The 27,326-nt window shown below is 46.4% G+C and overlaps 1 protein-coding gene across 3 annotated transcripts in view; it reads left to right on the top strand.

Moving 5' to 3' along the window:
• RGL3 (ral guanine nucleotide dissociation stimulator like 3) overlaps window positions 1-27,326 on the top strand; it is a 319,494-nt gene that overhangs the window by 85,030 nt on the left and 207,138 nt on the right. Inside the window, exon 1 of one of the 3 annotated variants that reach the window (XM_069231881.1) lies at window positions 11,408-12,441. The exons of the other annotated variants lie outside the window; for them this stretch is intronic. Coding sequence (XP_069087982.1) covers window positions 11,983-12,441 — 459 coding nt within the window. The 5' untranslated portion in view covers window positions 11,408-11,982. Of the gene's footprint in view, window positions 1-11,407; window positions 12,442-27,326 lie in introns of those variants that run through there. 3 annotated transcript variants of the gene reach the window in all.

The raw sequence follows: 27,326 nt of genomic DNA, 5'->3' as shown, positions 1-27,326 counted from the left end.
TATTTTGGACTAGAGTGGAGCAGAATGTTTTGGAATAGAGTGGGGCAGATTGAAGTAGGACAGGTTGTTTGGATTAGAGTGGGGCAGAGTGGAGAGGGGAGAATGGGGCCAGTTGTTTGGATTGGAGAGGGGCTGGTTGTTTTGGATTAGAGTGGGGCAGATTATTTTGGAATTGGAGTGGGCAGATGGGTTTGGATTGGAATGGGGTAGATTGTTTTAGATCGCACACAGGAGGACGCACTGTTTTGGATTGGAGTGGGGCAGATTGGAGTGGGTCATATTGTTTTGGATTGGAGTGGAGCAGGTTGTTTTTGATTGGAGTTGGGCAGATTGGAGAGGGCAGAATATGGCTGATTGTTTTAGACTGGAGAAGGGCAGATTGTTTTGGATTGAAGTGGGGTTGATTGAAATGGGGCAGATTGTTTTGGATTGGAATAGGGCAGATGGAATTGGATTGGAGTGGGACAGATTGTTTTGGACTGAAGAGGAGCAGATTGTTTTGGATTGGAGTGGGGCAGATTGTTTTGGATTGTAGTTGGGCAGATTGTTTTGGATTGGAGTGGGGCATACTGGAGTGGGTCAGACTGTTTTAGATAGGAGTGTGGCAGATGGTTTTGGATTGGAGATGGGCAGATTGTTTTGGACTGGAGAGGAGCAGATTATTTTGGATTGAAGTGAGATGGAATGGGGCAGATTGTCTTGGATTGGAGTAGGGCAGATGGTTTTGGATTGGAGTGGGGCAGATTGTTTTGGACTGGAGAGGAGCAGATTATTTTGGATTGGAGTGGGGCAGGTTGTTTTGGACTGGAGTTGGGCAGATTGTTTTGGATTGGAGTGGGGCATATTGGAGTGGGTCAGATTGTTTTAGATAGGAGTGGAGTAGATTGTTTTGGATTGGAGTGGGGTGGACTGTGGTAGATTGGATTGGAGTGACATGGATTGGGGTGGAATGGATTGAATTGGGGTGAGGTTGATTGGACTGGACTAGGGTAGATTGGATTGCGCTGGATTGAGGTTGATTGCATTGGTGTGGGGTAGACTAGATTATGTGGGATGGATTCGATTGGAGTGGGCGGATTGGAGTGGAGAGGGGCAGGCTGGAGTGAGTGGATTGGAATGGGACAGATTGTTTTGGATTGGGGCAGATTGGAGCGGGGTTGAATGGAGTGGGGCAGATTATTTTGGATAGAACAGACTGGAGTGAGTGGATTGGATGGGGCAGATTGTTTTGGATTGGAGTGGGGCAGATTGTTTTGGATTGGAGTTGGGCAGATTGTTTTGGATTGGAGTGGGGCATACTGGAGTGGGTCAGACTGTTTTAGATAGGAGTGTGGCAGATGGTTTTGGATTGGAGATGGGCAGATTGTTTTGGACTGGAGAGGAGCAGATTATTTTGGATTGAAGTGAGATGGAATGGGGCAGATTGTCTTGGATTGGAGTAGGGCAGATGGTTTTGGATTGGAGTGGGGCAGATTGTTTTGGACTGGAGAGGAGCAGATTATTTTGGATTGGAGTGGGGCAGGTTGTTTTGGACTGGAGTTGGGCAGATTGTTTTGGATTGGAGTGGGGCATATTGGAGTGGGTCAGATTGTTTTAGATAGGAGTGGAGTAGATTGTTTTGGATTGGAGTGGGGTGGACTGTGGTAGATTGGATTGGAGTGACATAGATTGGGGTGGAGTGGATTGAATTGGGGTGAGGTTGATTGGACTGGACTAGGGTAGATTGGATTGCGCTGGATTGAGGTTGATTGCATTGGTGTGGGGTAGACTAGATTATGTGGGATGGATTGGATTGGAGTGGGCGGATTGGAGTGGAGAGGTGCAGGCTGGAGTCAGTGGGTTGGAATGGGACAGATTGTTTTGGATTGGGGCAGATTGGAGCGGGGTTGAATGGAGTGGGGCAGATTATTTTGGATAGAACAGACTGGAGTGAGTGGATTGGATGGGGCAGATTGTTTTGGATTGGAGTGGGGCCGATTGGAGTGGGGCAGTTTGGAGTGGGACAGATTGTTTTGGATTGCAGTAGGGCAGATTGTTTTGGGATGCAGTTGGCACAAAGGAGTGTTGCAGATAAGGAGTGGGGCAGATTGTGTTGGATTGTAGTGGGGCATACTGAAGTGGGTCAGACTGTTTTAGATAGGAGTGTGGCAGATGGTTTTGGATTGGAGATGGGCAGATTGTTTGGGATTGAAGTGAGATTGATTGGAATGGGGCAGATTGTCTTGGTTGGAGTAGGGCAGATGGTTTTGGATTGGAATGGGGCAGAATGGAGTGTGGCCGATTGTTTTGGATTCGATTGTGGCAGATTGTTTTGGATTGGAGTGGGGCAGATTGTTTTGGATTGGATTGGGGAAGATTGTTTTAGTATGGGGCAGATTATTTTGGATTGAAGAAGGCAGACTGGAGTGGGACAGATTGTTTTGGAGCAGGGACGATTGTTTTGAATTGGAGAGCGTTTTGGATTGCAGTGGGACAGATTGTTTTGGATTAGAGTAGGGCAGATTTTTTTGGATTGGAGTGGAGTAGACTGGAGTGGGGCACATTGTTTTCGACTGGAGGGGGAGATAAGAGTGAGGCAGCTTGTTTTGGATTGAAGTAGGCCAGATTGTTTTAGATTGGAGCGGGCAGACAGGAGTGGAAGGATTGGGAGGATTGGACTGTGGTGTGGTGGACTGGAGTGGATTGGGGTGAGTGGTTTGGATTTGAGTGGGATGGAATGGATTGGTCTGGGATGGACTGGATTGAGTAGGGTGGATTGGTGTGGGGGAGTTGGATTGGAGTGGTGTGGATTGGGTTGTACTCCACGATTATGTTTCAGAAATTACACATAAGCAAGAAATAATGTTGCTTTGCAATATTTGGAACAAGATGATTGTCATCTTTTGAGAACAGCGCCCATGAGCAAAAACAAAACAAAACCTGAGTGCAAAGTGAAAAAAAGAAGACTTGGCAAAATGAAAGGAAGTTATCAATATCAAATAAAACTTTGCAATTTTGTTTGTCCTGCTAAGCTCGTTTTTACAGGGCACTAGAAGTTAAAAAGAACAAAATAGTATCTCAATCATGTCGGGAACAATTAAGTTTTATCAATCAGTGCTTGTTCCCTGCTCCAGAGAAAAGAACGGAAATGATGCTAGGCCTGCAGTGAACAATTACAAGGCTGTAAAGAAGAGTGCCATGCAGGCCTATAAATGGTAAGCAATGGGCAGGCTCCATGCTGTTTTTGGTAACAACAGTGTCTTTCAAGTGAGACATATGCGCTGGTTCTTGCTTTCGCAGGCTCGACCCTAAAGACCAACAATGACATATCAGATCCGACTCAGGGCCCCCAGACCCAACTGCCAAGACAAGAATGCATTTATTTGGGGCTGTCACACCCCAAATCCCCCGTGAAACCACATCCATAGAGACAAGCTACTCCTATTGTACAGAATCTGTTGTTGCAGAAAGGTGGAACTAGCCAATAAGGCAACAAAACAAAATTGTACTTATAAAGTGCCACTTGCTTCCCTTGTAACCATAGGGCCTTACACCACCTTCTATTAAAGCTTAGGCATATTGGTTGAAAAAAATGCAAAAATCTGTACACTTCAACAAACCATATAATAATGATACAAATAAATGCTGTCTCACTCTGTTACTATAATATTAATCATCTGCCTTTTTTCAACCAAGAAGACTAAGCTTTACTTTAATAGGTGGTGTTTTAAGGTCCTATGATAACAAGGGAAGCATGTGGCATTACATAAGTACAAAAAGGAATTCTTTGCCTTAATGTGAACTACCCTGTCCCTTTCTCGTGGTTAAGGGAGACTCTCATTATGTTTTGAGTGGAACTAGCCAATAAGCCTGGGTAAAACGTTCTGCCATAACACGTGTGAAGTCTGTCCTAAGCGAAATTTCGGGCCTACTGCTGTTTCACGAAACTGTTCTGCCTCATGAAGTTCCACAGTATTTCTTGGTGTCATTTTTGGGATTATTTCATGTCTTTTACAGCTTTTTGTGGTGGGTCGCGTACCACAACAAAATCCTGATACTTTCACAAAGTGTTAATGCTTTTTTATTCTGTTTAGTGGACTGTGAAAATAAAATTTCATGATTTGCAGCTATTTTATTATTGTGTTCCACAAAACAAAACAAAAATGCTCTGGCCTACAAGCCACCACCGTCACAGACTTTAATAATAAGGACAACAGAGGTAAAAGTGCCATGTACCATGTAAGTCCCTGGCATATGGTACCCAGATACCCAGGGCACTGGGGTACCAGGGGATCCCCATGGGCTGCAGCATGTATTATGCCACCCATGGGGAGCCAAGGCAAAGTGTATCTGCAGGCCTGCCATTGCAGCCAGCGTAAAAGGGTGCATGCAACCCAGGGCAGAGGCCCTGGTTATATACCCAAATGTGCCTTTGAAGTGGGGGAGACTTCAAAGAGTGGCTTAGAAGTGCACCTGGTCCCCTCTCAGTTCAATCCTGTCTGCCAGGGTCCCAGTAGAGGTGTGGCAGTCCTTTGCGCGAGGGCAGGTCCTCCACCCTCCCAGCCCAGGAAGACCCATTCAAAATGCAGATGTATGCAAGTGAGGCTGAGTATCCTATGTTTGGGGTGTGTCTGAGTGAATGCACAAAAAGCTGTCAACTAAACCCAGCCGGACATGGATTGTAAGGCACAGAAATATTTAAGTGCAGAGAAATGCTCACTTTCTGAAAGTGGCATTTCTAAAATAGTAATATTAAATACAACTTCACCAGTCAGCAGGATTTTGTATCACCATTCTGGCCATACTAAATAGGACCTTCCTACTCATTTCATATCAGCAGCTACCACTCAAACAATGTATGAGGGCAACCCCGATGTTAGCCTATGAAGGGAGCAGGCCTCATAGCAGTGTAAAAACGAATTTAGGAGTTTTACACTACCAGGACATGTAAACTACACAGGTACATGTCCTGCCTTTTGCCTACACAGCACACTGCCCTATGGGTTATCTAGGACATACCTTAGGCGTGTCTTTTATGTAGAAAAGGGGGAGTTTTAGGCTTGGTAAGTGTTTTTAAATGCCAAGTTAAATTGGCAGGGAAACTGCACACACAGGCCTTGCAATGGCAGGCCTGAGACAAGGTTAAGGGGCTACTGAAGTGGGTGGCACAATCAGTGCTGCAGGTCCACTAGTAGCATTTAATCTACAGGCCCTTGGCACACATAGTGCACTTTACTAGGGAGTTATAAGTAAATTAAATAGTCCAATTGGGTATGATCCAATGTTGCCATGTTTAAAGGGAGAGAGCATATGCACTTTAGCACTGGTAAAGTATGCAAAGTCTTAAAACCAGCAAAAACAGTATCTAAAAAGTGAAGGGAGGCAGGCAAAAAGTTAGGGGTGACCACCCTAAGGTTGTCAGGTCTAAAATGCGTGTACTGGACATACACTACCTATGTCAGCTATGTAATGGTAAGTCCGAACCTAGGTATGTTTGGTATCAACCATGTTGAAATCATCCCTCAATACTGTTGCCAGTATTGGAAGTATAATTCCATGGACTCTGGGGGCTCCTTAGAGGATCCCCACCATTGCTCCTACCAGCCTTCTGGGGTTTTCCGGGCAGCCCAAGCTGCTGCCACCCCTCAGACAGGTTTCTGCCCTCCTGCTGCTTGAACAGCTCAACCCCAGGAAGGCAGAACAAAGGATTTCCTTTGGGAGAGGGGGGGTAACACCATCTACCTTTAGAAATAGGTGTTACATGGCTTGGGTGGGGGTAGCCTCCCCAAGCCACTGGTATGCTTTGAAGGGCACATTTGGTGCGCTCCGTGCATGAACCAGTCTACACTGGTTCAGGGACTCCCCAGTCCCTGCTCTGACACAAAACTGGACAATGGAAAGGAGAGTGACCACTCCCCTGTCCATCACCACCCTATGGGTGGTGCCCAGAGCTCCTCCAGAAGGTCCCTGGGTTCTGCCATCTTGAATCCAAGGTTGGCTGGAACCTCTGGGAGCATCTGAGAGGCTAGCTCAGGCAGGTGATGTCAGAGCCTCCCCTGATAGGTGGTCACCTGGCTACTAAACCAATCCCCCTTTCAGGGCCATTTAAGGTCTCCCTCTTGGGTGGGTACTCAGATTTGGCTTGCAATATTCCAGCAGGACTCCTCTGCAACCTCTACCTCGACTTCTAGCCACTGGAACTGTGACTGGACCCTCCAGGAACCGACAATCTGCATCCACGACGAAGACTCTGCTTGCAACATTGTTTCCACTGCTCCTTCCAGCTTTTGCAAAATTTCCATGGCTGTGCATCCTCTGAGGGCGGCAAGTCTTCAGTCTGCATGAGAAGGCAGAAGGAATCTCTCTTGGAGTGAAGGAGTCACTCCCCTGCATCCGCAGGCACCAACTGCAGTGACGACCGGCGGCGTGGATCTCCTCTCATCCTGAGCTGTGTGGATCCTGCATCACGGGTGGTGGTTCTCTCTGCCAGCTGTCTAACTGTGGTGGAGGCAAGACTTTGCCTTCCCACGCAGGACAGTACCCCCTTGCACTGCATCTCTTGTAGCTACCAAGGCTTGTTTGCATCTCCTCCAAGAGATCTTCAGGCTCCATGTAGCCCCAGCTCCCAACACTTCTTCCTGCGATGCACATCCCTCTGTATGCTTCTTTGCGGAGTGGGACCCTTCTCCAGTTGTGCGGTGTGGGCTCCTCTGCGACTCCTGGTTCCTCGTCCAGGTAGTCTCTTGTGCGGGCTGCCTCTTCTACCTTGGACTCTCTGCCTTGCTGAGGGTTCCCCTAGGACTTCCCCCGTGGGTTGAGACCTCCTGAACCTTGCTGGTCCCCGGCAGCTCCACTTATGCTTCACTGCGACTTCTGCCTTTGCCAAGGTTTGTTGATGGCTTTTCCATGCAATCATCTATCAAGCGTGGGATGTCGACTGCATCCTCCAGGAACTCTTCACCTGCTGCAGGGCTGCCTTTCTGACCGTCTTCATCCTACTGGCGACCAACTCCTGAAACCACAGCTGGGTGGTAATATCATCTGCTCCCCCTGCGATCCTCTGTGACTTCTGGACTTGGTCCCCTTTTTCCACAGGTCTTCCTCTTCAGAAATCCACCATTGGTTTCTTGCAGTCTTGTTTGGGTGTTGCATTTTCTTCATTTTCTTCCTTTTTGGTGGTTTGGGGGAAAATCCAGTAACTTACTCCTTTCTTCCTGGTTGTTAGGGGGCACTGCAGTATTTACCTTTGGGGCTTCCTAGTACTCCCAGATCCCCTCTATACATTCAACTTACCTAGGTGGGGATCCTGCATTCACATTCCATTTTTTTAGTATATGGTTTGGGCTCTCCCTAGGGTCACTATTATCTATTTGCAATTGCACTCTTTTCTATCACTTTTTATGCCTATTACTGATTACTAGTGTACATATCTAGTGTGTTACTTACCTCCTATTGGAGGGTTGTCTCTCTGGTACTTTGTGGTAATTGTGTCACTAAAATAAAGTACCTTTATTTTTGTAACACTGAGTGTTTTCTTTCACGTGTGTAAGTGCTGTGTGACCACAGTGGTATTGATGAGTTTTGCATGTCTCCTAGATTAGCCTTGGCTGCTCATCCACAGCTACCTCTAGAGATCCCTGGCTTCTAGACACTGCCTACTAATAGGGGATGCCTGGACCTGGTGTAAGGTATAAGTACCTTAGGTACCCACCACACAGCAGGCCAGCTTCCTACAGTCCCTGATCCAGAAGGTGGCATGTCCGCTGAGCTTCAGCTTACTTAACGTGATACTGAAACTGCTGTTCCAAGGAACATTACCAAGTGGAGTGCCTGTTATGTCTCAGCTTGATAAACTACTTGGAAAAAGAACCCTGACCGCGGTTAATGGCCAAAATAAGCGGTCTGAGGCACAGCTTTCGTAGCACTCCGAGGAAAAGCTCTTACTCAAGTGGTTGTCCAAGCCCGTCCCTCCGCCTTCCTCAGTTCAAGGGTCTCTGCTTCCTCTGGCTCCAAGTGTTTTGTACTCTGTTTTTCTCGAGTAAGCCCTGGGTCACGAATCTTTATTAAGCGATGCCAGTAGAGGCCTTATTTATACAGACGGAGCCCTGACACGGAGCCCCAGACGGCGCAGGCTGAACCTTCGGCGGTGCAAACGGGCAGCATTCCATCTCTGCGGGGTCTGCCCACAGTGCCCCGTGACGCTGCGGAGATGCCCCGTGACGGGGCATTACCAGACCTTGGTGTCATACTTTTGCACACTGACGTCTCAGGAGGACCAGAGTTCTGCCCCCTGGGCTCCGGGCCTAGTAGTTCTCAAGAGTCATGTCTGAGAAACATCTGTCCCAGCCAGAGGGGGCGGGGCGGGAAGTTCCGCCCTCTCAGTCCCACGCCTGTCACTGCGGCCACGGACGAGGCTCTTCTCACTGACCACCACTCGCCATCATCATCCCTTATCACTTTCCACCCATCACTATCTCACCACCGGTCTCGTTCATCCCCGTGCACTTCCTCACTATCGCCTCTCAACACCAGTACCCCTCAATCCCATACCTCCATCCAACAGTGTTCACTCACCAGTCTCAGACCTTACCACCATCATTCCCTCAGGCAAACCATCAGTCTCCCTCGCCGCGGTCACCCTCACATCAACCCTCGCCATTATTGCCCATCACTCCCTTTCCGCACCGTAACTATAACCCCTTAAGCAGCCCTTTAACAGCCCCTCAAACCATTCCAGGCATCCACCAGCCACGCCATCGCCCTTCCAAACCATTGCTTCATCTGCCCCTGTCCTGCCCCTGCACCCCTGCCCCTGTAACCACCTTTTCACCTCGTGCTCACATGCACGCAAAGTACCGAGGGGGGGGCTGAATGTGGGTGCTGTGAGGAGACCATGTAGTCAAGTGATGAGGTGCAAGCTATGAATAAACAGGCACATGGACGTGCCAGGTCTCTCAGATTCAGCAGTGAGTGGGTGCAAACCACTGCTCACTGTTTGCTAAACAGAAGTGTGTCGAGGTGTGTGCACTACAAACAGACAACAGAGCAAGGGGAGGGAGCCCCAAACAGTGCAGTATCTCTCCCGACTGGTGCCCAGCATACCAAGGCACGCACACATCTAGGGATTGACTCTCCTTCCGAATAAACAGCCCCACAAAATTCAGTAGTCTCGGGTATTCCGTATCACTGGCCTTATGCTCTTTAGTGGAGTCTCACTCGCTCACATTATAGGCCTCATGCCCTTCAGGGGAGTCTCACACATTCCCATCACTGGCCTCCTACACTGTACTGCAGTCTCAATGGTGTGCACACTTTATAAACAAACCACAGTCCTCTGATCAGGGTAGGCTCTGGGGTGGTGCGACTGGTGCCACCCCACCGGGTGCTGACTTCGGGTAGGGGTACCGTGTTTCCAAGTATATTATGATTTTAAAAGCACCTGTTGCAGCGTTCTCAGCAGTTTTCAGGCAACAATAAAAATGTCAAGATAACTCTGGTGATTACTGCTCTGCCTGGAGGGAGATCGGAATTAAATTTTTAAGGGACCCGGTTAAAGGATGGTAGTGAGGCAATCCATGGCAGATGTGGTCATTGGGGGAAGGGGCAACAAACATTTTCGCACAGGGCGCCACCAGCGCTTAAACCGGCCCTGCCTCTGATGGAAGATTTAGGTATTTCCCTGTCATGGCCCTTACCTACATAGTTAGCACCAAGAGGCCAATGCAACTGCAGATATCCATGAGTGTCCGGTTATACAAGCTTATGGGGCTATTTTAAGTGCCCAAGTGTTTGACGAGGAAATATTTCACTTTCTACGTGATATAGGGATGGTATCATGCTGTTTTAGTTTTCTTGTCAATGTCTTTTTTTAAAGAAGAGATCACTGCAAGGGTTGGATTCGAGAGTGTGTGCATTCATTGTCAGCTGGGAGTGAACCTGTCCTAGTTAATTTTTTAGAAGGCCTGGCTTGGATTCATGGTTGGTTGTTCTTCTCATAGCAAAGAAAAGGAATTCTGCCTTGGTTGAGTTGAGTTTTAGGTACTGGGTCTCCAATTCGGAGTAAGACTGAGGCAGGTTTTGAGTTGGAGGATGTTATGAATAGAGGAAATGTTCAGTGTTACATTTCCATGGCAGAGCAGGCAGTTTTGGGGATTTAAAGGTCCTCATTTGAAAGGCTTTTTGATGGTTGATGAAGTAGAAAGTGAACCTTTGCAGGACCCTATAGGAAAAGCCAGTGCTTGTTTCCAGTGTGGGGATCGGAGTCTGGAGGTCGACCTTGTCAAAGGCTGCAGAGAGGTGAAGTAGGATTACAAGAAAGGGGTTGTTTCTTTGATGTGATCAGAAGAGCATTGTTGCTACCTGTAGGGAAGCGGACTCTGTGCTCCCCTCTGGTCTGAAGCTGGATTGGTAGTCCTCAAAGAGGTTTTCTTGCTGATCTGGTTTGGAGTCTAGTTTTGGAGATGAATGGCGAATGCTTTCTCTAGGATTTTATGTTATTTGTCAAAGTTGTCTGGATACAGTGGGAGGTTTTTCAGATGGGGAAGGTTCTGTCCTGCCTTGAGGTCGTCGCATAAGATTCTCTGACGGAGGGAGGAGTTGACAATGTGGAGGAGAGGTGTGAGGGCATGTCCATGGAGAAGTTTTCTGATGTAAGAGGGTAGAATGTTGTCTGGCACCTATGAAGGATTGATGGCGTCAATGAGGTCTCTGTGTGGGAACAGATTGAAGGTTGTCCACTTAGTGGTAGATTGTGGGTGAATGATGGCAATGTGGTGTCTGATGTTGTTGATACGAACTCTGATCCCGTTTATCTTCTTGCGAGTCAAGTAAGTGATTGAGTTGCAGCTGTCAGTTGAGAGTGGGGCTGGAGAATATGTCAGGGAATTGGATGGTGCAACTGTTTGTACACCTCCAAATGCTTGCTCCTGTTGGAGGCTTTGTTTATAGTGGCCTTGTAAAAAGTGGCTTTGGCTCAGGTGATGCGGGGACTGGCTGTAGAGTGGAATGACGCAAAGAGTCCGTATATGTTATTCTGCGCTTCCAGTTAACGGTTCAGTGTACTGTTTCAATACTTGATTCTTTCAGTCCCTAGAGGAGGAGGTACGCCTTCCCTTCCCGCCCGGTGAGAAGGACTCGTTCTGTCCTTATGTTTTATTCTCTGAGTCTGTCGGTGAGAGGGGCGCCTTGCTGTCCCTTCACGGCTCAGCCTCGAGGACTTTGCGCGTTCCCCTCCAGTGCCGTTCACCTGGGGCCTGCGCCAGCTCTTCCCGTGTGAAATGCCGGCCCAGCAGTGACCTTTCTCAGCTGTACTCAGGTCAGCCCTCCGGCCCCTCCTCCCTCCCCTCCACCCTCGCCCGCGCCTCTCTCCTTGGCGATGCTATCAGCCCCGAGTATTTAAAGAAAGCACAATCTCGGCACAACGATCCGCCGAGTCGGGAGTGCTTGAAGGGCACCTGGAGAGGCCTGGCGGAAGGAGGCCTCGCTGCCACCGGCCGGGTGAGCCCCAGCCTTGGCACGTCGCGGGCACACCCCAGTCAGCCGGAGCAGGCCAGCCGTGGCGGGAGGAGGGCACACCCGGGTGCACCTGTCCTCCCGCGCGCGTCTCGACCAGCTCGTCCTGTGCACCTCGCGCGGCCCTGCAGCCGTGCAACTCTCAGCCTCCTCCCGCTCGCCCTCGTCAACATCTCGATCCCTAGCCTATCATCAGCTTTCTGCACCTCGCCCCACTCCATCATCTGTCTCGCCCTGGTAGAACTCTCCGGGCTTCACTCCTCACCTGCTCGCCTCGGTGCACTCCTTCATTCTCCATAGGCCTGGTGCGATTCTCTCGCCGCCGTAAAGCCTAACTCAGCCTGGTGGCCCCTCAGTTCGAGCTGAATGCCCTCTTCCGTGGCGCAGATGGCACATCCCTCAGCGTGACCGTCCTTGCATTTCAACCTTGTTGAGTGTCAGCGTCAGTCGGGCATTTTTTACCGTCCACATGCAAGCATAGTTGGTGACGAGATGTCCGTGATGGAAGTCAGTGAGCCAAAAAGGCTTGGCATGGGTCTAGAGCAGGTGGGGAGATCATTAGAGAGTCTGATGCAAACAGTTAGACCAATGGATAGTGAGGAGCACAAGAGGAGACCATCAGAGAGGCGAGAGAACCCATGGAGCCCAACGGAGAACAGAGAGCAAATAGAGAAACCTAAAAACACACTGGAACAACTGGAAAACCCAACAGAGAGCCAACAGCGTGCAGGAAGATCAACGGGGAGTTGGGAGCAACTGGGGAGATCAACAGAGACTCGAGAGCAGCCGCTGGGACCTATAGAGAGCCATGAGGAACCCATAAGCTCAACTGATTCCCAAGAGCCTCGAAGTAGCCCTGCCAAAAACCAGGAGCAGACAGCTGAGGCCTCCATGAGTATATGTGCCCACCGGGCCCGCACAGAGAGGATCATGGTCAAAGAGATCACCATGGTAAGTTCACTTCCCTACATGTGTTCGAAAATGGTCTGGTAAGGTCCATGGAGACTGGTATAATGTATTCCTAGTGCGTACTCCACAGACCTAGTTACCATTATGCGTCCCTGGGCACAGAGCCCTGGGATTAGCCCAGGATGTTTCAACTGCTCATAAAAAGAGGAATGTTTAGGATTTTAGTTCTAGTTGACAGATGTGCAGCCAGTGGAGGAATGTTAATGAGTCTGATGCATTCACAGCCAGCGGAAAGATGTTAACGACCATCTGATAGACTTACAACCATCGGAGAGATGTCAATGACTCCGACAGATTCAATGCCGGGACAGATGTTAGTGCCCTCTGACAGACTCACTGCGGGGGGACAGATGTTAGTGCCCTCTGACAGACTCACTGCCAGGGGACAGATGTTAGTGTCCTCTGACAGACAGTTGTTAGTATCTTCTGACAGACTCACTGCGGGGGGACAGATGTTAGTGTCCTCTGACAGACTCACGGCGAGGGGACAGGTGCTAGTGTCATCTGACAGACTCACTGCCAGGGGACAGATGTTAGTATCCTTTGACAGACTCACTGCGGGGGGACAGATGTTAGTGCCCTCTGACAGACTCACGGTGGGGGGACAGATGTTAGTGTCCTCTGACAGACTCACTGCCAGGGGACAGTTGTTAGTGTCCTCTGACAGACTCACTGCGGGGGGGGGGCAGATGTTAGTGTCCTCTGACAGACTCACGGCGAGGGGACAGATGTTAGTATCCTCTGACAGACTCACTGCAGGGGGACAGATGTTAGTGCCCTCTGACTAACTCACGGTGGGGGACAGATGTTAGTGTCCTCTGATAGACTCACTGCCAGGGGACAGTTGTTAGTATCTTCTGACAGACTCACTGCGGGGGGACAGATGTTAGTGTCCTTTGACAGACTCACGGCGAGGGGACAGGTGCTAGTGTCATCTGACAGACTTACTGCCAGGGGACAGATGTTAGTATCCTCTGACAGACTCACTGCGGGGGCGGGGGGGGGCAGATGTCAGTGTCCTCTGACAGACTCCCTGCCAGTGGAGAGATGTTAGTGTCCTCAAAGCCAGTGGATAGATGCTAAGCACGCATTCATAGACAGACCCCCAGGGGTGTCCATCTGTCCACGGAAACTTCAGGGCTCCTTCAGAGACATTGGGGAGATTTTAGCGTCCTGTGGCTGGCTGTAAAAGACGCCCACCTCAGAGGGGCAGATGTGTGCTCAGGGCTGGTCGAACTTTGACCTTTACGGTCGAGATTTTATCATGTATTAACAAGAAGACGGTTACTGTTTCAGAGATGGCAGGGAAAGGGCAACATGAAGTGCTATGGAGTAACACTTAAAACAGGAAAGAACCCAGCTGTGGCACATCGATAAGACAATGGGGGTTATTCTAACTTTGGAGGAGGTGTTAATCCTCCCAAAAGTGACGGAAAAGTGACGGATTTACCACCAGCCGTATTACGAGTCCATTATATCCTATGGAACAAGTAATACGGCTGGTGGTATATCACTTTACCGTCACTTTTGGGACGGATTAACACTCCTCCAAAGTTAGAATAACCCCCAATAACTGGTGATTTCGTGGCAGTGGTACAACAGACCGGATCGTTTAGTTTCTGGACGGAAGACTTTAGATGGTCCTGGTGGTGAAAATATAGAACAGAAAGTGGGCAAACTGTCCACTGACTTAAAGTGAAATGAGTTGCGGTTTAGGGGTTTCAGAGTGGAGAAATGTGAACAGTTTTAGTCAAAGGAAGCTTCAAGTCGGTCATCAGAGAATTAGCACGCATGCGCTGCGACCAGTGGTAATGCGTGCCTGATTTGGGGGCACGGGCTGGTGGGTTTGGAGTGCTTTGTGCAAAGGGGCACGTGCATGTGTGCAAGACGTCTCCCTTCCTGATGCCTTAACCTGTGGCAACAAGCACGCTTCCTCCGGTCCCGTCCTCATCTCCCCCTGCACGTGGATTGTTCCACTTTTCTGAGTCAGTTTAGAACCCGTTTCTGCTCATCTTACCCTTGTGCCTGTTAAACGCGCTAGGATGCAGATCTGCCAGGAATCTACCAGAAATGTATTTTTTATCAGGGCCCCTTGCTGGCTCCCAGGACACAGGCCCCCTGTAAGTGCTGAATGGGAAGCTTTGAGTGGTCGGTGCGACAGTGTCCTAGCAAACGGTGACGTGGTCCACAGGAAAGTGGCTTCTCGGGCCTCTTTTCGGTAATAAGACAGCTATTAATGGGGCGCAGTGGACCTCTCCCACCTTTGTGTACCGGTGCCACTGCACCTATTGCGCTAGTGTGAGTTACCAGCCTACCGGAGGTTGTCCCTCCCTGCGCACACGGGTGACCACGCGCTGCGTCGAGGGGCCTGTGAGGGCCAGCTTTGTTCATGTGGCTGCTGCACTGAAGATGAACTGCACAATGTAGTTTAGAAACACATGTTTACCTGTAGTGATCCTAATAACGAGAAGCCTTACTACGCCAGCCGGGGAGTGACCCCCAAACCAAAAGGGGCTGGTCCTACAGACTTTAATACAGATGGCCCATCCGGCGTTAGCCTGATTGAATTATTAGCTAGTCACTGTCCAGCTCTATGATGGCCGCAAAGAAAAGGTCCATATAGGGAGGCCTTAGCTAATTCTGCCTTAAAGGGGGAGAGGGATTGCAAAGAGAGAGGGAGTCCCCTATGTAGCACTTCCTTTCTTGTCTGTGAATGAGTCACAGCTCCAAGCCTGTGAGAGACGTGGGTCCGAGCAAGGTCAATAAAATGCATCTCTTTAAAAACTGACAACGCATGGTTTTATTAGGCGAGCACCAGGAACACGCTATTAATGGTTAAAGAGAGCAAGGGTGGCTTTACCTCAGGGCGTTGAAGGCCTGCAGAGTCCCCTCTCCCTCTGCCCATGATCTACTTTCGTCAATCTTTTCCATTTTCTGCCTTTCCCACCCCTTTTCTTCCTTTCATCTTTACCGTCCCGCTCCCACCGTTTTGTCTCACATTGGCTCTTGCTTCTTTATAACAGTTAGAAGTAGTACATAGGGAGCATAAAGAGCTACGCATCAAAACACATTCATAAGACATAGCATGGTATGTATGAAATGCTGATGGCCATGAGTTTATTGTGTTATTACTCAAACCTGTGGAGGTATCGATTTGAGGTGGAGAGACAGTGAGGAGTAGATAGGCCATCACGCGCGTTCGATCTTTGGTCTCCATGGAGGGGTACATGTGGGGGGATGTATAGCTGGGGAGCACGGCGTGCTAGTCTTCCAGTCAGAACTGTCTGCTTTTTAAGTGGTACTAATGGCATTTGTTAGGGTGTCCTGTCAGTTCTGGCATTGTCTCCTGTCTGTAAAGATCCTGAGGGAGTTTAAGTATCTCTGCCCGGGTCTCACTTTGGAGAGTCCCTGGAGAGTCCTGGACACTTTTAATATCCATTCTAACCGAAGGGATCACTTTGAAAGTGGTGTGGCAATTCAATGATGTGCATACACAACACATATTACAAACACTGTAAGAGCATTAACGCCAGACTCCAACAGGTCTATGATGACACGCACAGGTAGCGCACGATTAAAAAATAAATAACTTAGATTTACTTTTTAAAATCACAGTTCTAGTATGATGTAAAGTTTCTCAGCTGATATGTTGTACGTCACCCATTTGCTGTTTTCACTGTGAGGGAAACATTCTCCCTTTTCGCAAGGAGCACGTCCACATACAATGTAGTGCCAGGGAAGTCTGTGGTAATGTGTGCTTTTTAAGCCCAAACTATTTTTGCTTTCAGCCAGTGTTTTTTTCTTAGATTGATGAGGGTCCGCAGCAGCCTTCCCAGAAATAACGTCCTGTAAATACCATGGCTAAACAAGCAACGACAAACCCAAAAGGCTGGCAGCCAGTGTCAGATCTATTGTCTTTGCCAATGCTTGTTTTCAAGTGGTTATATTTTCAGCTATGCGTGCTATAGAAATTACAATTTTTTACACCTCCAGTACTCCATTGATTTTCTGGAGCATTGGTGAATTCTAAAGCTCCAAGAAAGAACTCGTCTTTTTCTTATTTTCTTTCTGGTCAACTATGTTGTGTGCCTTGTTCTTTTGCCTTTTCTTATTTTGTGAAAGTGACCATTCACCATTTCCTCATTTTTATGGGGCCGAGAAAAGCCAGTTACGAATTATGGTATGCCGCCTTTGTGGCCTAAAATGTGTTTTCCATTATCTTCCCAGCTTCTGCTGTCGCCGTGGCTTGTGGGTAGCATTGGCTGAATGTTCTGTGTTGAAATTCTTATGTGTTAGCAAATTCCTTACACTTTTCAGTTCTGAATGGAGGACTCTTGTCTGCCACTGTTACTCTTAGAAATGAGAGCGAGAGAGTGAGAATGCTGACGTGAAAGAGAGAAAGAGATAATCCTGAAGTGAAATATATAGAGAGAGAGAATGCTGAAGTGAAATAAGAGAGAGAGAGAATGCTGAAGTGAAATAAGGGAGAGAGAGAATGCTGAAGTGAAAGAGAGAGAGAATGCTGAATTGAAAGAGAGAGAGATAATGCTGAAGTTAAAGAGAGAAAGAGAGAATTCTGAAGTGAAATAGAGAGAGAGAGAATGCTGAAGTGAAATAGAGAGAGAGGGAGAGAATGAAGTGAAAAAGTGAGATAATGCAAAAGTGAAATAGAGAGGCGAGAGAATGCTGTAGTGAAATAAGGGAGAGAGAGAATGCTGAATTGAAAGAGAGAGAGATAATACTAAAGTGAAATAGAGAGAGAGAGAATGCTGAAGTGAAAGAGAGAAAGAGCGAATGCTGAAGTGAAATAGAGAGAGAGAGAATGCTGAAGTGAAAGAGCCTCGCTAGAGACAAAATGGCGTCTGGGGTAAAAGCCGCGTTAGAATTCTGGGGTTATACAAAACTAACACAATTTATAAATTCCACAATTTGTAATATGTACCATGTCAGACAATATGTTCATCAAGCCTTGGCATTTTAGTGGAAATCCTGTGCCATCTTCGAAGAGAGCTCCGGAAGACAAAGCACCGCGAGGTTAAAAGGTATGCCGGGAAAGGAGAGAGATGCGAAGACATGCACCTCTATCCTGTGCCCTTGCCATTCCAGACAAGCACTGGCAAAGGCAGAGTGGAGTGGCAGAGACTTGAGTACAGTGTCACAGAGTGGAGTGGTGCAGAATGGAGTAGAGTGTTGTGGAGTCCTGTAGAGTGGAGTAAACTGGTGTGTAGTGGTGTAGAGTGTAGTTGAGTGGTGTAGTCTGAAGTGCCATAGAGTGCCGTAGAGTGGAGTGTCGTAGAGTGGCGTAAAGTAGACTGGCATGCTATAGAGTGGTGTAGAGTGGAGTAGAGTGTCCTAGAATGGAGTGGCGTAGAGTGTTGTAGAGTCGAGTAGACAGATGGAGAGAGTAGAGTGGTGTAGAGTGGAGTGTCGTAGAGTGGCGTAGAGTAGACTGGCATGTTATAGAGTGGAGTAAGGTAGTGTGTAGTGGTGTAGAGTGGAGTAAAGTGTCCCAGACTAGAGTGGCAAGGAGTGGAGTAGTGTGTCAGAGAGTTTCGTAGAGTGGAGTAGTGTTGTAGAGTGGAGAGGCGTAGAGTAGAGTGGAGTGTCTTACAGTGCAGTGGCAATAAGTGGAGTATTGAAGAGTGGAATATCGTACAGGGGATCATCGCAGAATGGAGTAGATTGGTGTAGAGTGAAGTGGCGAAGAGTGGAGTGTTGAGTGAAGGGGCGAGATGTATCACAGAGTGTCTTAGATTGGAGAAGAATGTCATGGAGTAGAGTATTGTAGAGTGGAGAGGTGTAAATCGGAGTAAAGTGTCGTAGAGAGGAGGGGTACAGTAGAGTAGCATAAAGTGGCATAGAGTGGAGTGGTGTACAGTGGAGTACTGTCAGAGTGGGATGGTGCAGAGTGGATTAGTGTGTTTTAGAGAAGAGAGGTGTAGAGTAGAGTGACATCGAGTGGAGTAGAGTGTTTTAGAGTGGAGTGTTGTAGAGTGGAGTGACGTAGAGTGGAGTACAGTAAAGAGAACTACAGAGGAGTGGCCTGGAGTGGAGTATAGCATCATACACAGGAGTGGCATAGAGTGGAACAAAGTGTTAATTTGTAAAAATGTTAGTGTCAGGGCCCTACTCAGAAGGCCACTGCAGCCTGCATCACCCATTGCCCCTGCCAGCACTGCCAATAACAGTATCAACTCAACTACTAACCATTGTATTCCTACAAGAGTGACAATTCAGACTATTCCAGGCCAGTCAAATCTATAGGGATGGCGTGGAATAGTCTACAATTGACATTTTGTAATGTATATTGAATTATTAAACATTGTTGTTGTGGTAATCTTAAAGTTAGACAGTAGCTGGACTGAGAGAGCACAGACAACGCAGACGGGCACCAAACAAACTAAACCACCAAGTGGGCAAACTGTGCGAAAAGGAAATCCTTCACAACAGACACGGGCACGCAAGTTACAAATTAAACCACCCAGTGGGCGAAACGTGCAAAAAGGAAATACTTTCCAAAAGAGACATTGGCACACAAGCACAAGAGTGCAGAAACGGGCACCAAACAGCAGACACTTGTGAAATAGATACAGCCATAGCTAGGGCACTAGCACACAGTGCAACATGTACAGAACAACAACATTCTTGAAAAGGAGCTGATTCGCAAGGGAGGCTAAGAGGAGCAGCGAGGCCTGCTCCCACACGTTTTCCCAGTCATGCAGGTTTACTGATAAAACTATACAGTGCACAAAAGATAATGTGTGGAAATTGGCCTCACCTAGTGTATTGATTTGTTTTGATGATATTAAAATATTTTTTTCCACCACACCTCAGAATTACAAACAAATGTGCTTTATTTGTGCTTTCCTAATTTTGTTATACTCTGAAATATTTGAACAGTTCATGTACTGGCATTTAAATTTTGTTGTGTGCTAGAAGAAAAATAACATCCTACATCCTTTCCTTTCACACTCCTTGCTCCCGGCACAACTCACACAAATCCTCTCACTTTGCAGTTGATAGAGCGGTCCGTACTAATAATTTTACCTGTGTTTTGGACGCTCTTTAGGCCGATGAACCTTTTGACTAAGTGGGACTCTCTGTACTCTATATCGATCAATTTCCTTAAATCAATAATGAATAACGAACATAAGCAATACCTTGGTTAACATAACACTTGACAATTAATCCAGAATACATTTCGGCGAACCCTGACCTTTCAGTCAGGAATAACCACACCTGTTTATTCAAAGTTAGTGGATTTTATTTCCCTATATTAACAAAGCTAGCACAATATAAATGTGTCTCAACACCAAATGATAAACGTAAATGAACATTAATAGCTGTCCATAGCGGCGAAACGGGTGCAATCTATGTAGCATTTGAATCACAAGACATTCGATAATAGCAATGCAAATCACTAATACGATAATCTGTAATGAACTAATCGCATACATTTAGTCAGCATAACAAGATCTCAAATTGCATCGTGCAGCAAAGGAATCCTCATCTAACCTCAAATTAGCATTGGCATGTGGGACTTCATGCAAAAACAATTTAGCAACATTAATTTAGAAAACTCCTAACTAGGGCTCTTATCAAAATCAGCAGTTGGTTACCTAAAGGAAACACAATGCAATTTTACAATTTTCCTTTCATATTTACCAATTACGATGAGCAATCAAGGAAGTCTTCGTCTCACAGGTACCGTTCTTCAGTCAGCATGGTACCGTTTCGATCAGCATAGGACGGGACTAAGGGGCAGGGGTGGACGGGCAATTGCCTCACAGCGGCAAGGTAAGACTATTACTTCATGCAAGGGATCAAATCAAAGTTAAAGTCTCTAGGGCCAGAATCATTAAAGTCTCTTTCTCTCGATTAGAGAAAGCATCAAAGTCTCTTTCAAAATGGCGTCGCAGCAAAGTGGGCCATAATAGCTACGAAGTCTACAAAATGGCGGGATGTCCAATAATGGCCTAATTTCTCCTCGTGCACCTGGGTTTTATAGACAACAGTTCGAATCCAGTAGGGTCTCCATTGGAGGGTTCATAGGTTAGCTTCAAATTGTCCAATCAAAAACGACAGTTCTCAAGCTTTTACTTAAGCATACATTATCCTTGGAGATGGGTACGCAAGTTGCAACATTTTATGCCAATTAACTCACTTTCAGAGCTTCCATTGTCCGCACCTGCAGATCGACCTTGGAGTAAAGAGAAAATATGCCAGGCTGGCACGAAACCTTAAGATAAGCATGTGAACGGTTTCTGTGGAAAAGTACAGCTTCAAGCAAAAATACACGTTTAATAGCACATTGGAAAAATACGAGCATCTAAACCGTGAGACCAGGCAGCTAGGCCAAAGCCTCCGCTAAAGTAATGCTAAGCTAAAACATTTCAAACGAGCAAATCATAGCACACGTTTACGATTATGTCGAATTAGTGCAATTCTAATACACCACGTTATATAAAGCACGCTTATAAATGATGGCAAACTACTCTGAGGGCACATTTTGTCCCCGTACAATCTTTATTAGTTCGGTTAAAGTCACACATGATTATTTCACACTACGTTTACGCGTTAATAAATGTAAAACCTTCATTTCCTGCTTCATCAATCCCTCCTCTGATGACTACTAGTCATCACACCAAACCATGCCCACAAATTTTATTCCATTAAAATTCTGTCAGTTCCCTTTTCCTTTTAATTCCCCTAGTTTGCGCTTTGTATTCTTCTGCCATTCTTTTCATAATTTTCTCTTCTTTTCTTCTTTTAATTCTTTCCATAATCATTATTATTCCCCTCTTTATTCCCCAAATTCCAAATATGCAAATTATTACTATTAATATTCCTTCTATTATTTTTAACAATATTCCATTCCAAATTCCCCCAATCCAATGTCCCACTGAAGCAAGTCCTTTTCCCACCTTCTCCCACACTCCTGGTTCTTTCAGTTCCTTCAAATCTGCACTTTCTTTTGTTAGATTAGCAAACATAGTTTTAATTTTCACACTATTGTCAGGAATATATGTACAACAGTGTCGTGCACCAAGCATTTTGCAAACGCCACCATCCTTTGCTAAAAGAATGTCTAAAGCAAGCCTATTTTGAAGAGTCATAGCTCTTTCCGCTGCAAGTTCAGCATCTATCAGGATTATAGCACCTGAAAACTTTGTCAACATGTTATCCACTATAGTAGACAACTTTCTTATTTTGATGGAATTCAACACAACTCCCAATGAAGGAATCATGGCTCCAAATATATCTCCTACCACAGCAGCTGCGGTCTCTCTTTTCTGGATACAATGGGATCCAGACGTCTTTTGAATCATCGATAGGTCATCCAGTTGATAAACCTTTGGGAACACTATACCCAAATAACATCTCCCCCACCATCCCTTTGGAAGACGATAATAGGCATTATACCCACAAATGTAATATACACCTGGAATGACAGGGTCAAGTCCGTTCATCATGAATGTCCATTTGGCCTTAAAGATAAACGTATGTTTACACTCACTCGCTCCTACAAAAATGTTATCATAATAAGATTCTCCTCGATATATACAAAATTTCCCTACATGCCAAGCATCTAAAGCTATTTTCCCTTGTGTCTTTATTGCAGCAAAATCATAATTATCTACTGAAGTCCTCTTATGTAGCTCCTTTTCTAATTTCGCCTTCATTTGTGCCCTTCTATCATCTGTGCGATCTAAAAAGCTTATTTCTACTGCGGAGAGCGAGCAGGTAAGGTTTTCCCTATGAGCGTGAGCCGTTTCAAAAGGTCGCATTGGCTTGAAAAATTCCCTCATTATTTTAGCATCCCAATCTTTAGCAATCTGGCTTAGCTGCGCTATTATAGGAACATATGCAAAGGTAACGTCATAATTTGAATAAAAATACTGTATGTTAGTTTGACCATAAAACCTAGACATTACTATACTACATGTAATCCCGTATGTAAGAGGCATGTGGTGATATGTCACCCCTTCCTTCACTGATGTCGGTATCTGTGTACACACATAACAATCTTTCGCATCCATAGTCTCAACATATTCTGTTAGCAAGCGATAGAAAACGTTATACAAAAGCTCTTTCTTATCGTGCAAAAGTCTCTCATCCAATGCTAGTCTTTTCAATGCAGTTAGTTCAGTGACAGTAACAGGAGCAAAAGTAGAAGCGTCAATTTTCTCATTCTCACCCTTACCATGCATTCCAAGTACGATTGCCATTATTATTAGTACACATGCAATTATCAAGCCTATACACACATATTTACAATATTTCTTTCTATTGTTTTGCGTCATGATCTGTATAGAATCAGAGAGCTGGAAGCACCTATAAATGAAACTATTTAGCAATTCAGTTACAAAGCTGAACGAGCACAATGTTCACACCGTCTTCTTCAGGAGGCCAGTCACTTATCGGTTAGCAGCATTTGTCTCAATTCGGCAATAACTCAGTCTTTATCAGTTCAGCAAGTCTCATCCGGTTTAGCAATGTCTCAGCTGGTTGTTTGTTTCACGTTACATTGTAGCAAGCAATATCATTTATTGCTCTTACAATCGACAGAGTCTATAAAACTTTTCTTTTCTATTGGTATCTCTTCTTCTTCTTCGTTCTCGATGCTTAGAGATACAAACTCGTCAATCCAATCGTCATTGACTGCATATGCCCATTCAGGACCGGAATATCTCCTGTTCGGTATCCTTTTCCTTTTCAATTTTGCTTCTCTTTTTGATTCTGCTTCGCTGATACTTTCCTCTTTGGTCAAGTCTTTTTCTTCACTTGAAGATTGTTCCACAACAGTCACTTCCTTTCTTTTCTCCTTCACTTTTGGCCTTTCTCCGTCGTTCAAACTTTCTTTAGTCCTTTCTTTTATTGGTGATATACTTAGTCTCCTCTTTGCACCGTGTCTATTTGATGGACCTGCGACCTTTTCTGTAGGAGTTTGAACTTTTTCGTTCTGTTCTGCCTTATCCCCTCCTTCTGGGGAATCGATCACGTTCTCTTTTTCTTTTTCTATACCGTCTGCTTCTGGGAAAGCCCTCCTCTGATCGGGCTCTCCTGCTTTTTCACCTTTTTCGAGCCCTTCGTCACTATTACTTTCTTCAGGCTCCTTATCACTTTCAGCTGCTTCAGGTTCCTTGTCACCTTCAGCTGCTTCAGGCTCTTTGCTACCCTCAGCTGCTTCAGGTTCTTTGTCACCTTCAGCTTCTTCGTCGCTGTCTGAACTTTCTCCTTGGTCTTCCCCAAGTGAGTCAGACTCTTCGCCCTCCAATAATATCCCTCTCTCTCCTGCTTCTGCCTGTTCGCTTTCAGTTCGGTTTTGTTCTGTCTCAGCACTCAGCACTGTTTTATCAGGCACTGGCAGTTTCAGCGCTTCAACTTCCTCATCTGTGGGACACAACACCTTCTTTGTGTGACTGGCGTGAATCCAGTTGGGAACCCCCGCACACTTCACAGCGGTAGTTGTCGTCAGGATCACTTGGAAAGGGCCTTTCCAACGGGGTTCCAGACACGACTTTCTCACGTGCTTCTTTACCACGACCCAGTCACCTGCTTTCAGTGCGTGTCCTGGACCTTGGATCGGTGGTAAGGTGGTCGCTTCCACCTGGTGAGAGAAAGAGCGAACCACGTCAGCCAGACCTTTGCAGTAGTCTAACACCATATCATCTGTAATATTCAAAAGCGCGTTTGCGGGAACTGCAGGAAGTCTCATAGCCCTGCCCATGAGAATTTCGTGCGGAGACAATCCAGTCTTTCTATCAGGAGTGTTTCTCATTGACATTAGCACTAAGGGCAATGCGTCAGGCCATTTCAAGTTTGTCGATGCACATATTTTCGCCATTCTTGACTTCAGTGTACCATTCATTTGCTCCACCAGTCCTGATGCTTCAGGGCGATAGCTACAATGCAGCTTTTGCTCAATGTTCAGCGCTTCGCAAAGTAACTTTATCACCTCGTTATTGAAGTGACTTCCCCTATCTGATTCTAAAGAGATCGGGAATCCGAAACGTGGTATCAACTCCCTCAACAATAGCTTCGCAACTGTAAGGCTGTCATTTCTACGTGTGGGGTATGCCTCAATCCAGTGACTAAAAATGCACACAATCACCAACACATACTTTAGACCTCCATGCACAGGCATCTCAATGAAGTCCATCTGCATGCGACTAAAAGGCCCGCTTGCCCTACCAATGTGGCTCGCGTTCACAACTGTTCCCTTTCCTGGGTTCATCTGCTGGCAAGTGACACATCGATGACAAACTGCTTCTGCAGCTTGACGAAATCTGGGGTTAAACCAATCAGTTTTGAACAATCTTATCATGGCATCTCTCCCTAGGTGAGCTTGCCCATGATAGAACCGCGCAAGCTGTGATAAGAGACTGTTTGGCAAAACAAATTTTCCCTCATTTGAAACCCATAACTCGTCTTGTCTCTTTATACATTGTGATTTAATCCAGGAATCTCTTTCATCCTCCCTGACATTATTTTGTAATGCTTTTAATTCATCTATTGTATCTACGACCTTCAAGGCAAATGCTTCAGCTGGTTCGAGTTCTGGCTCACTTATCGAATTCCAATCATCCCTGAGTAATATACAGTTCAAGGCACAAAATCTTGCGACTTGATCCGCATATGCATTTCCCAGAGAAACATAGTCCTGTCCTTTCGTGTGAGCACTGCACTTTACCACTGCAACTTCGGCTGGCACTTGAATGGCGTGTAACAATTCCCTTATCCTCTCCCCGTTCTTCACTGGGGATCCTGAAGAAGTCAGGAACCCTCTCTGTGACCATAGTTGTCCAAAGTCATGCACAATCCCAAACCCGTACTGACTATCAGTGTAAATGGTGACTTTCATCAATGCGGACAGTTGACATGCTCTCGTGAGGGCTACGAGTTCTGCTACTTGTGCAGAATAGACTCCTTGAAGCCATCCCGCTTCTAAGACACCTGTTACAGTACATACAGCGTATCCTGCTTTCAAAATCCCCATCCCGTCTCTTAGACATAAACCATCAACAAAAAGAATTTGGTCATTTTCATCAAGCTTAGTATCCTTAATGTCCAGTCGGGGTTTTGTGCAAAATTCAGTCACCTGAAGGCAGTCATGCTCGACGTCTTCAGCGTTCTCAATTTCAGCATTTTCTCCAGGGAGCAAAGTTGCTGGATTCAACGTAGTGCACCTTTTCAGCTGCACATTCGGTGAGCCCAGTATTATCGTTTCATACCTCGTGAGTCTTGCTCCAGTCATGTGCTGCGTTCGGGAGCGGGTCAAAAGTATCTCAACTGAGTGAGGGACCATGACTGTTACTGGGTGTCCCATCACTATTCCTTCACTCTGAGTGAGGCTGATACCAACTGCTGCTACGGCGCGCAAACACCCTGGGAGTGCTGCTGCGACCGGATCCAAAGTAGCTGAAAAATACGCTACTGGTCTGTTTACGCCACCATGGGCTTGAGTCAAGACAGACAAAGAACATGCATCACGTTCGTGGCAAAACAATGTGAAAGGCTTTGTGTAATCAGGCATACCTAAAGCTGGAGCCCTGCACATACATTCTTTCAGTTCAACAAAAGCATCCATCTCATCTCCTTTCAACTCAATTTGATCCAAAGCATCCTTCTGGGTCAGTTTCAGTAGAGGCTTTGCTAGAGTTGAGAAGTTGGGAATCCACTGGCGACAGTAACCCACCATTCCCCAAAACTTCCTCACCTCCCTCCTTGTCTTTGGTGGACTCATTTGAAGTACGCTTGTAATTCTTTCCTTCATTATTCTCCGTGACCCTTTCTCTATTTGGTGACCCAAGTATTTCACTTTCTTCTGACAGAACTGTAATTTGGAAGGAGACACCTTATGTCCATTCCTTCCCAAATGATTCAACAGAGCAATGGTATCGGCTGTGCAGCCACTTTCTGTCTTTGATGCAACCAGTAAGTCATCAATGTACTGTACTAGGGTTGACTCGAATGGCAATTCTAATGCTTCCAAATCTTTCTTTAGGATCTGATTGAAGATTGACGGTGACTCAGAAAACCCTTGAGGAATTCGACACCAACTGTATACTCTGTCTAGGAATTTGAAACAAAAGAGGAATTGGCTGTCCTCATGAAGAGGCACAGAAAAGAATGCTTGTGACAAATCGATGACTGAGAACCATTCGGCATCGCAAGGGATCTGGAACATTATCACAGCTGGATTTGGTACGACAGGGCAACATTTGACTATGATGTCATTTATTTTCCTCAAGTCCTGCACAAGTCGGACCTTCCCACTTGGCTTTATTAGTCCCATTATTGGTGAATTACATGGGCTGCTTAACACTTCTTTCAGTACTCCCTGTTTTACAAATTCGTCAATAAGTTGGGCAACTTTCATGAGGGTGTCTTGTGCCATGTGGTATTGTGGGGTCTGGGGAAAGATTGCATTGGGCTTTACAGTCACCTTCACTGGTTCCACTCCTTTCATCAATCCCACCTCTTTCCCTGTCATGTCCCACTCTTCCTTTCCGACTGTTTCCCGTAACTCGGCTGGAATATCCTCTTCAGTCATCATCGGAAAAAGACAAATCAGAGGATACTCTTCATCTACAGTTTCCATCTCATCCCCCTCTACACTGTCCTCTTCTTCCCCATCACTGCTCGTCTGTATTGTTATTCCTTCGTTCGAACACATGATCGAACAACCCAATTTGCACAATAGGTCTCTCCCTAACAGTGCTATCGGGCTTGAGTCACATACCACAAACTGATGTACCCCTTGATAGTTACCGATGCTGACTGGTACCGGATCTGTTATTGGGTTCGTCAGGTGCCTGTTTGCTACTCCCACCACTTGAACTGTCCTCCCTGAGAGTGGCAAA

This window comes from Pleurodeles waltl, chromosome 4_2, assembly GCF_031143425.1.
Source record: "Pleurodeles waltl isolate 20211129_DDA chromosome 4_2, aPleWal1.hap1.20221129, whole genome shotgun sequence".
Classification (NCBI taxonomy): domain Eukaryota; kingdom Metazoa; phylum Chordata; class Amphibia; order Caudata; family Salamandridae; genus Pleurodeles; species Pleurodeles waltl.
The sequence above is the reverse complement of the archived record's forward strand: the minus strand, read 5'-3'. Positions and strand labels throughout refer to the sequence as shown.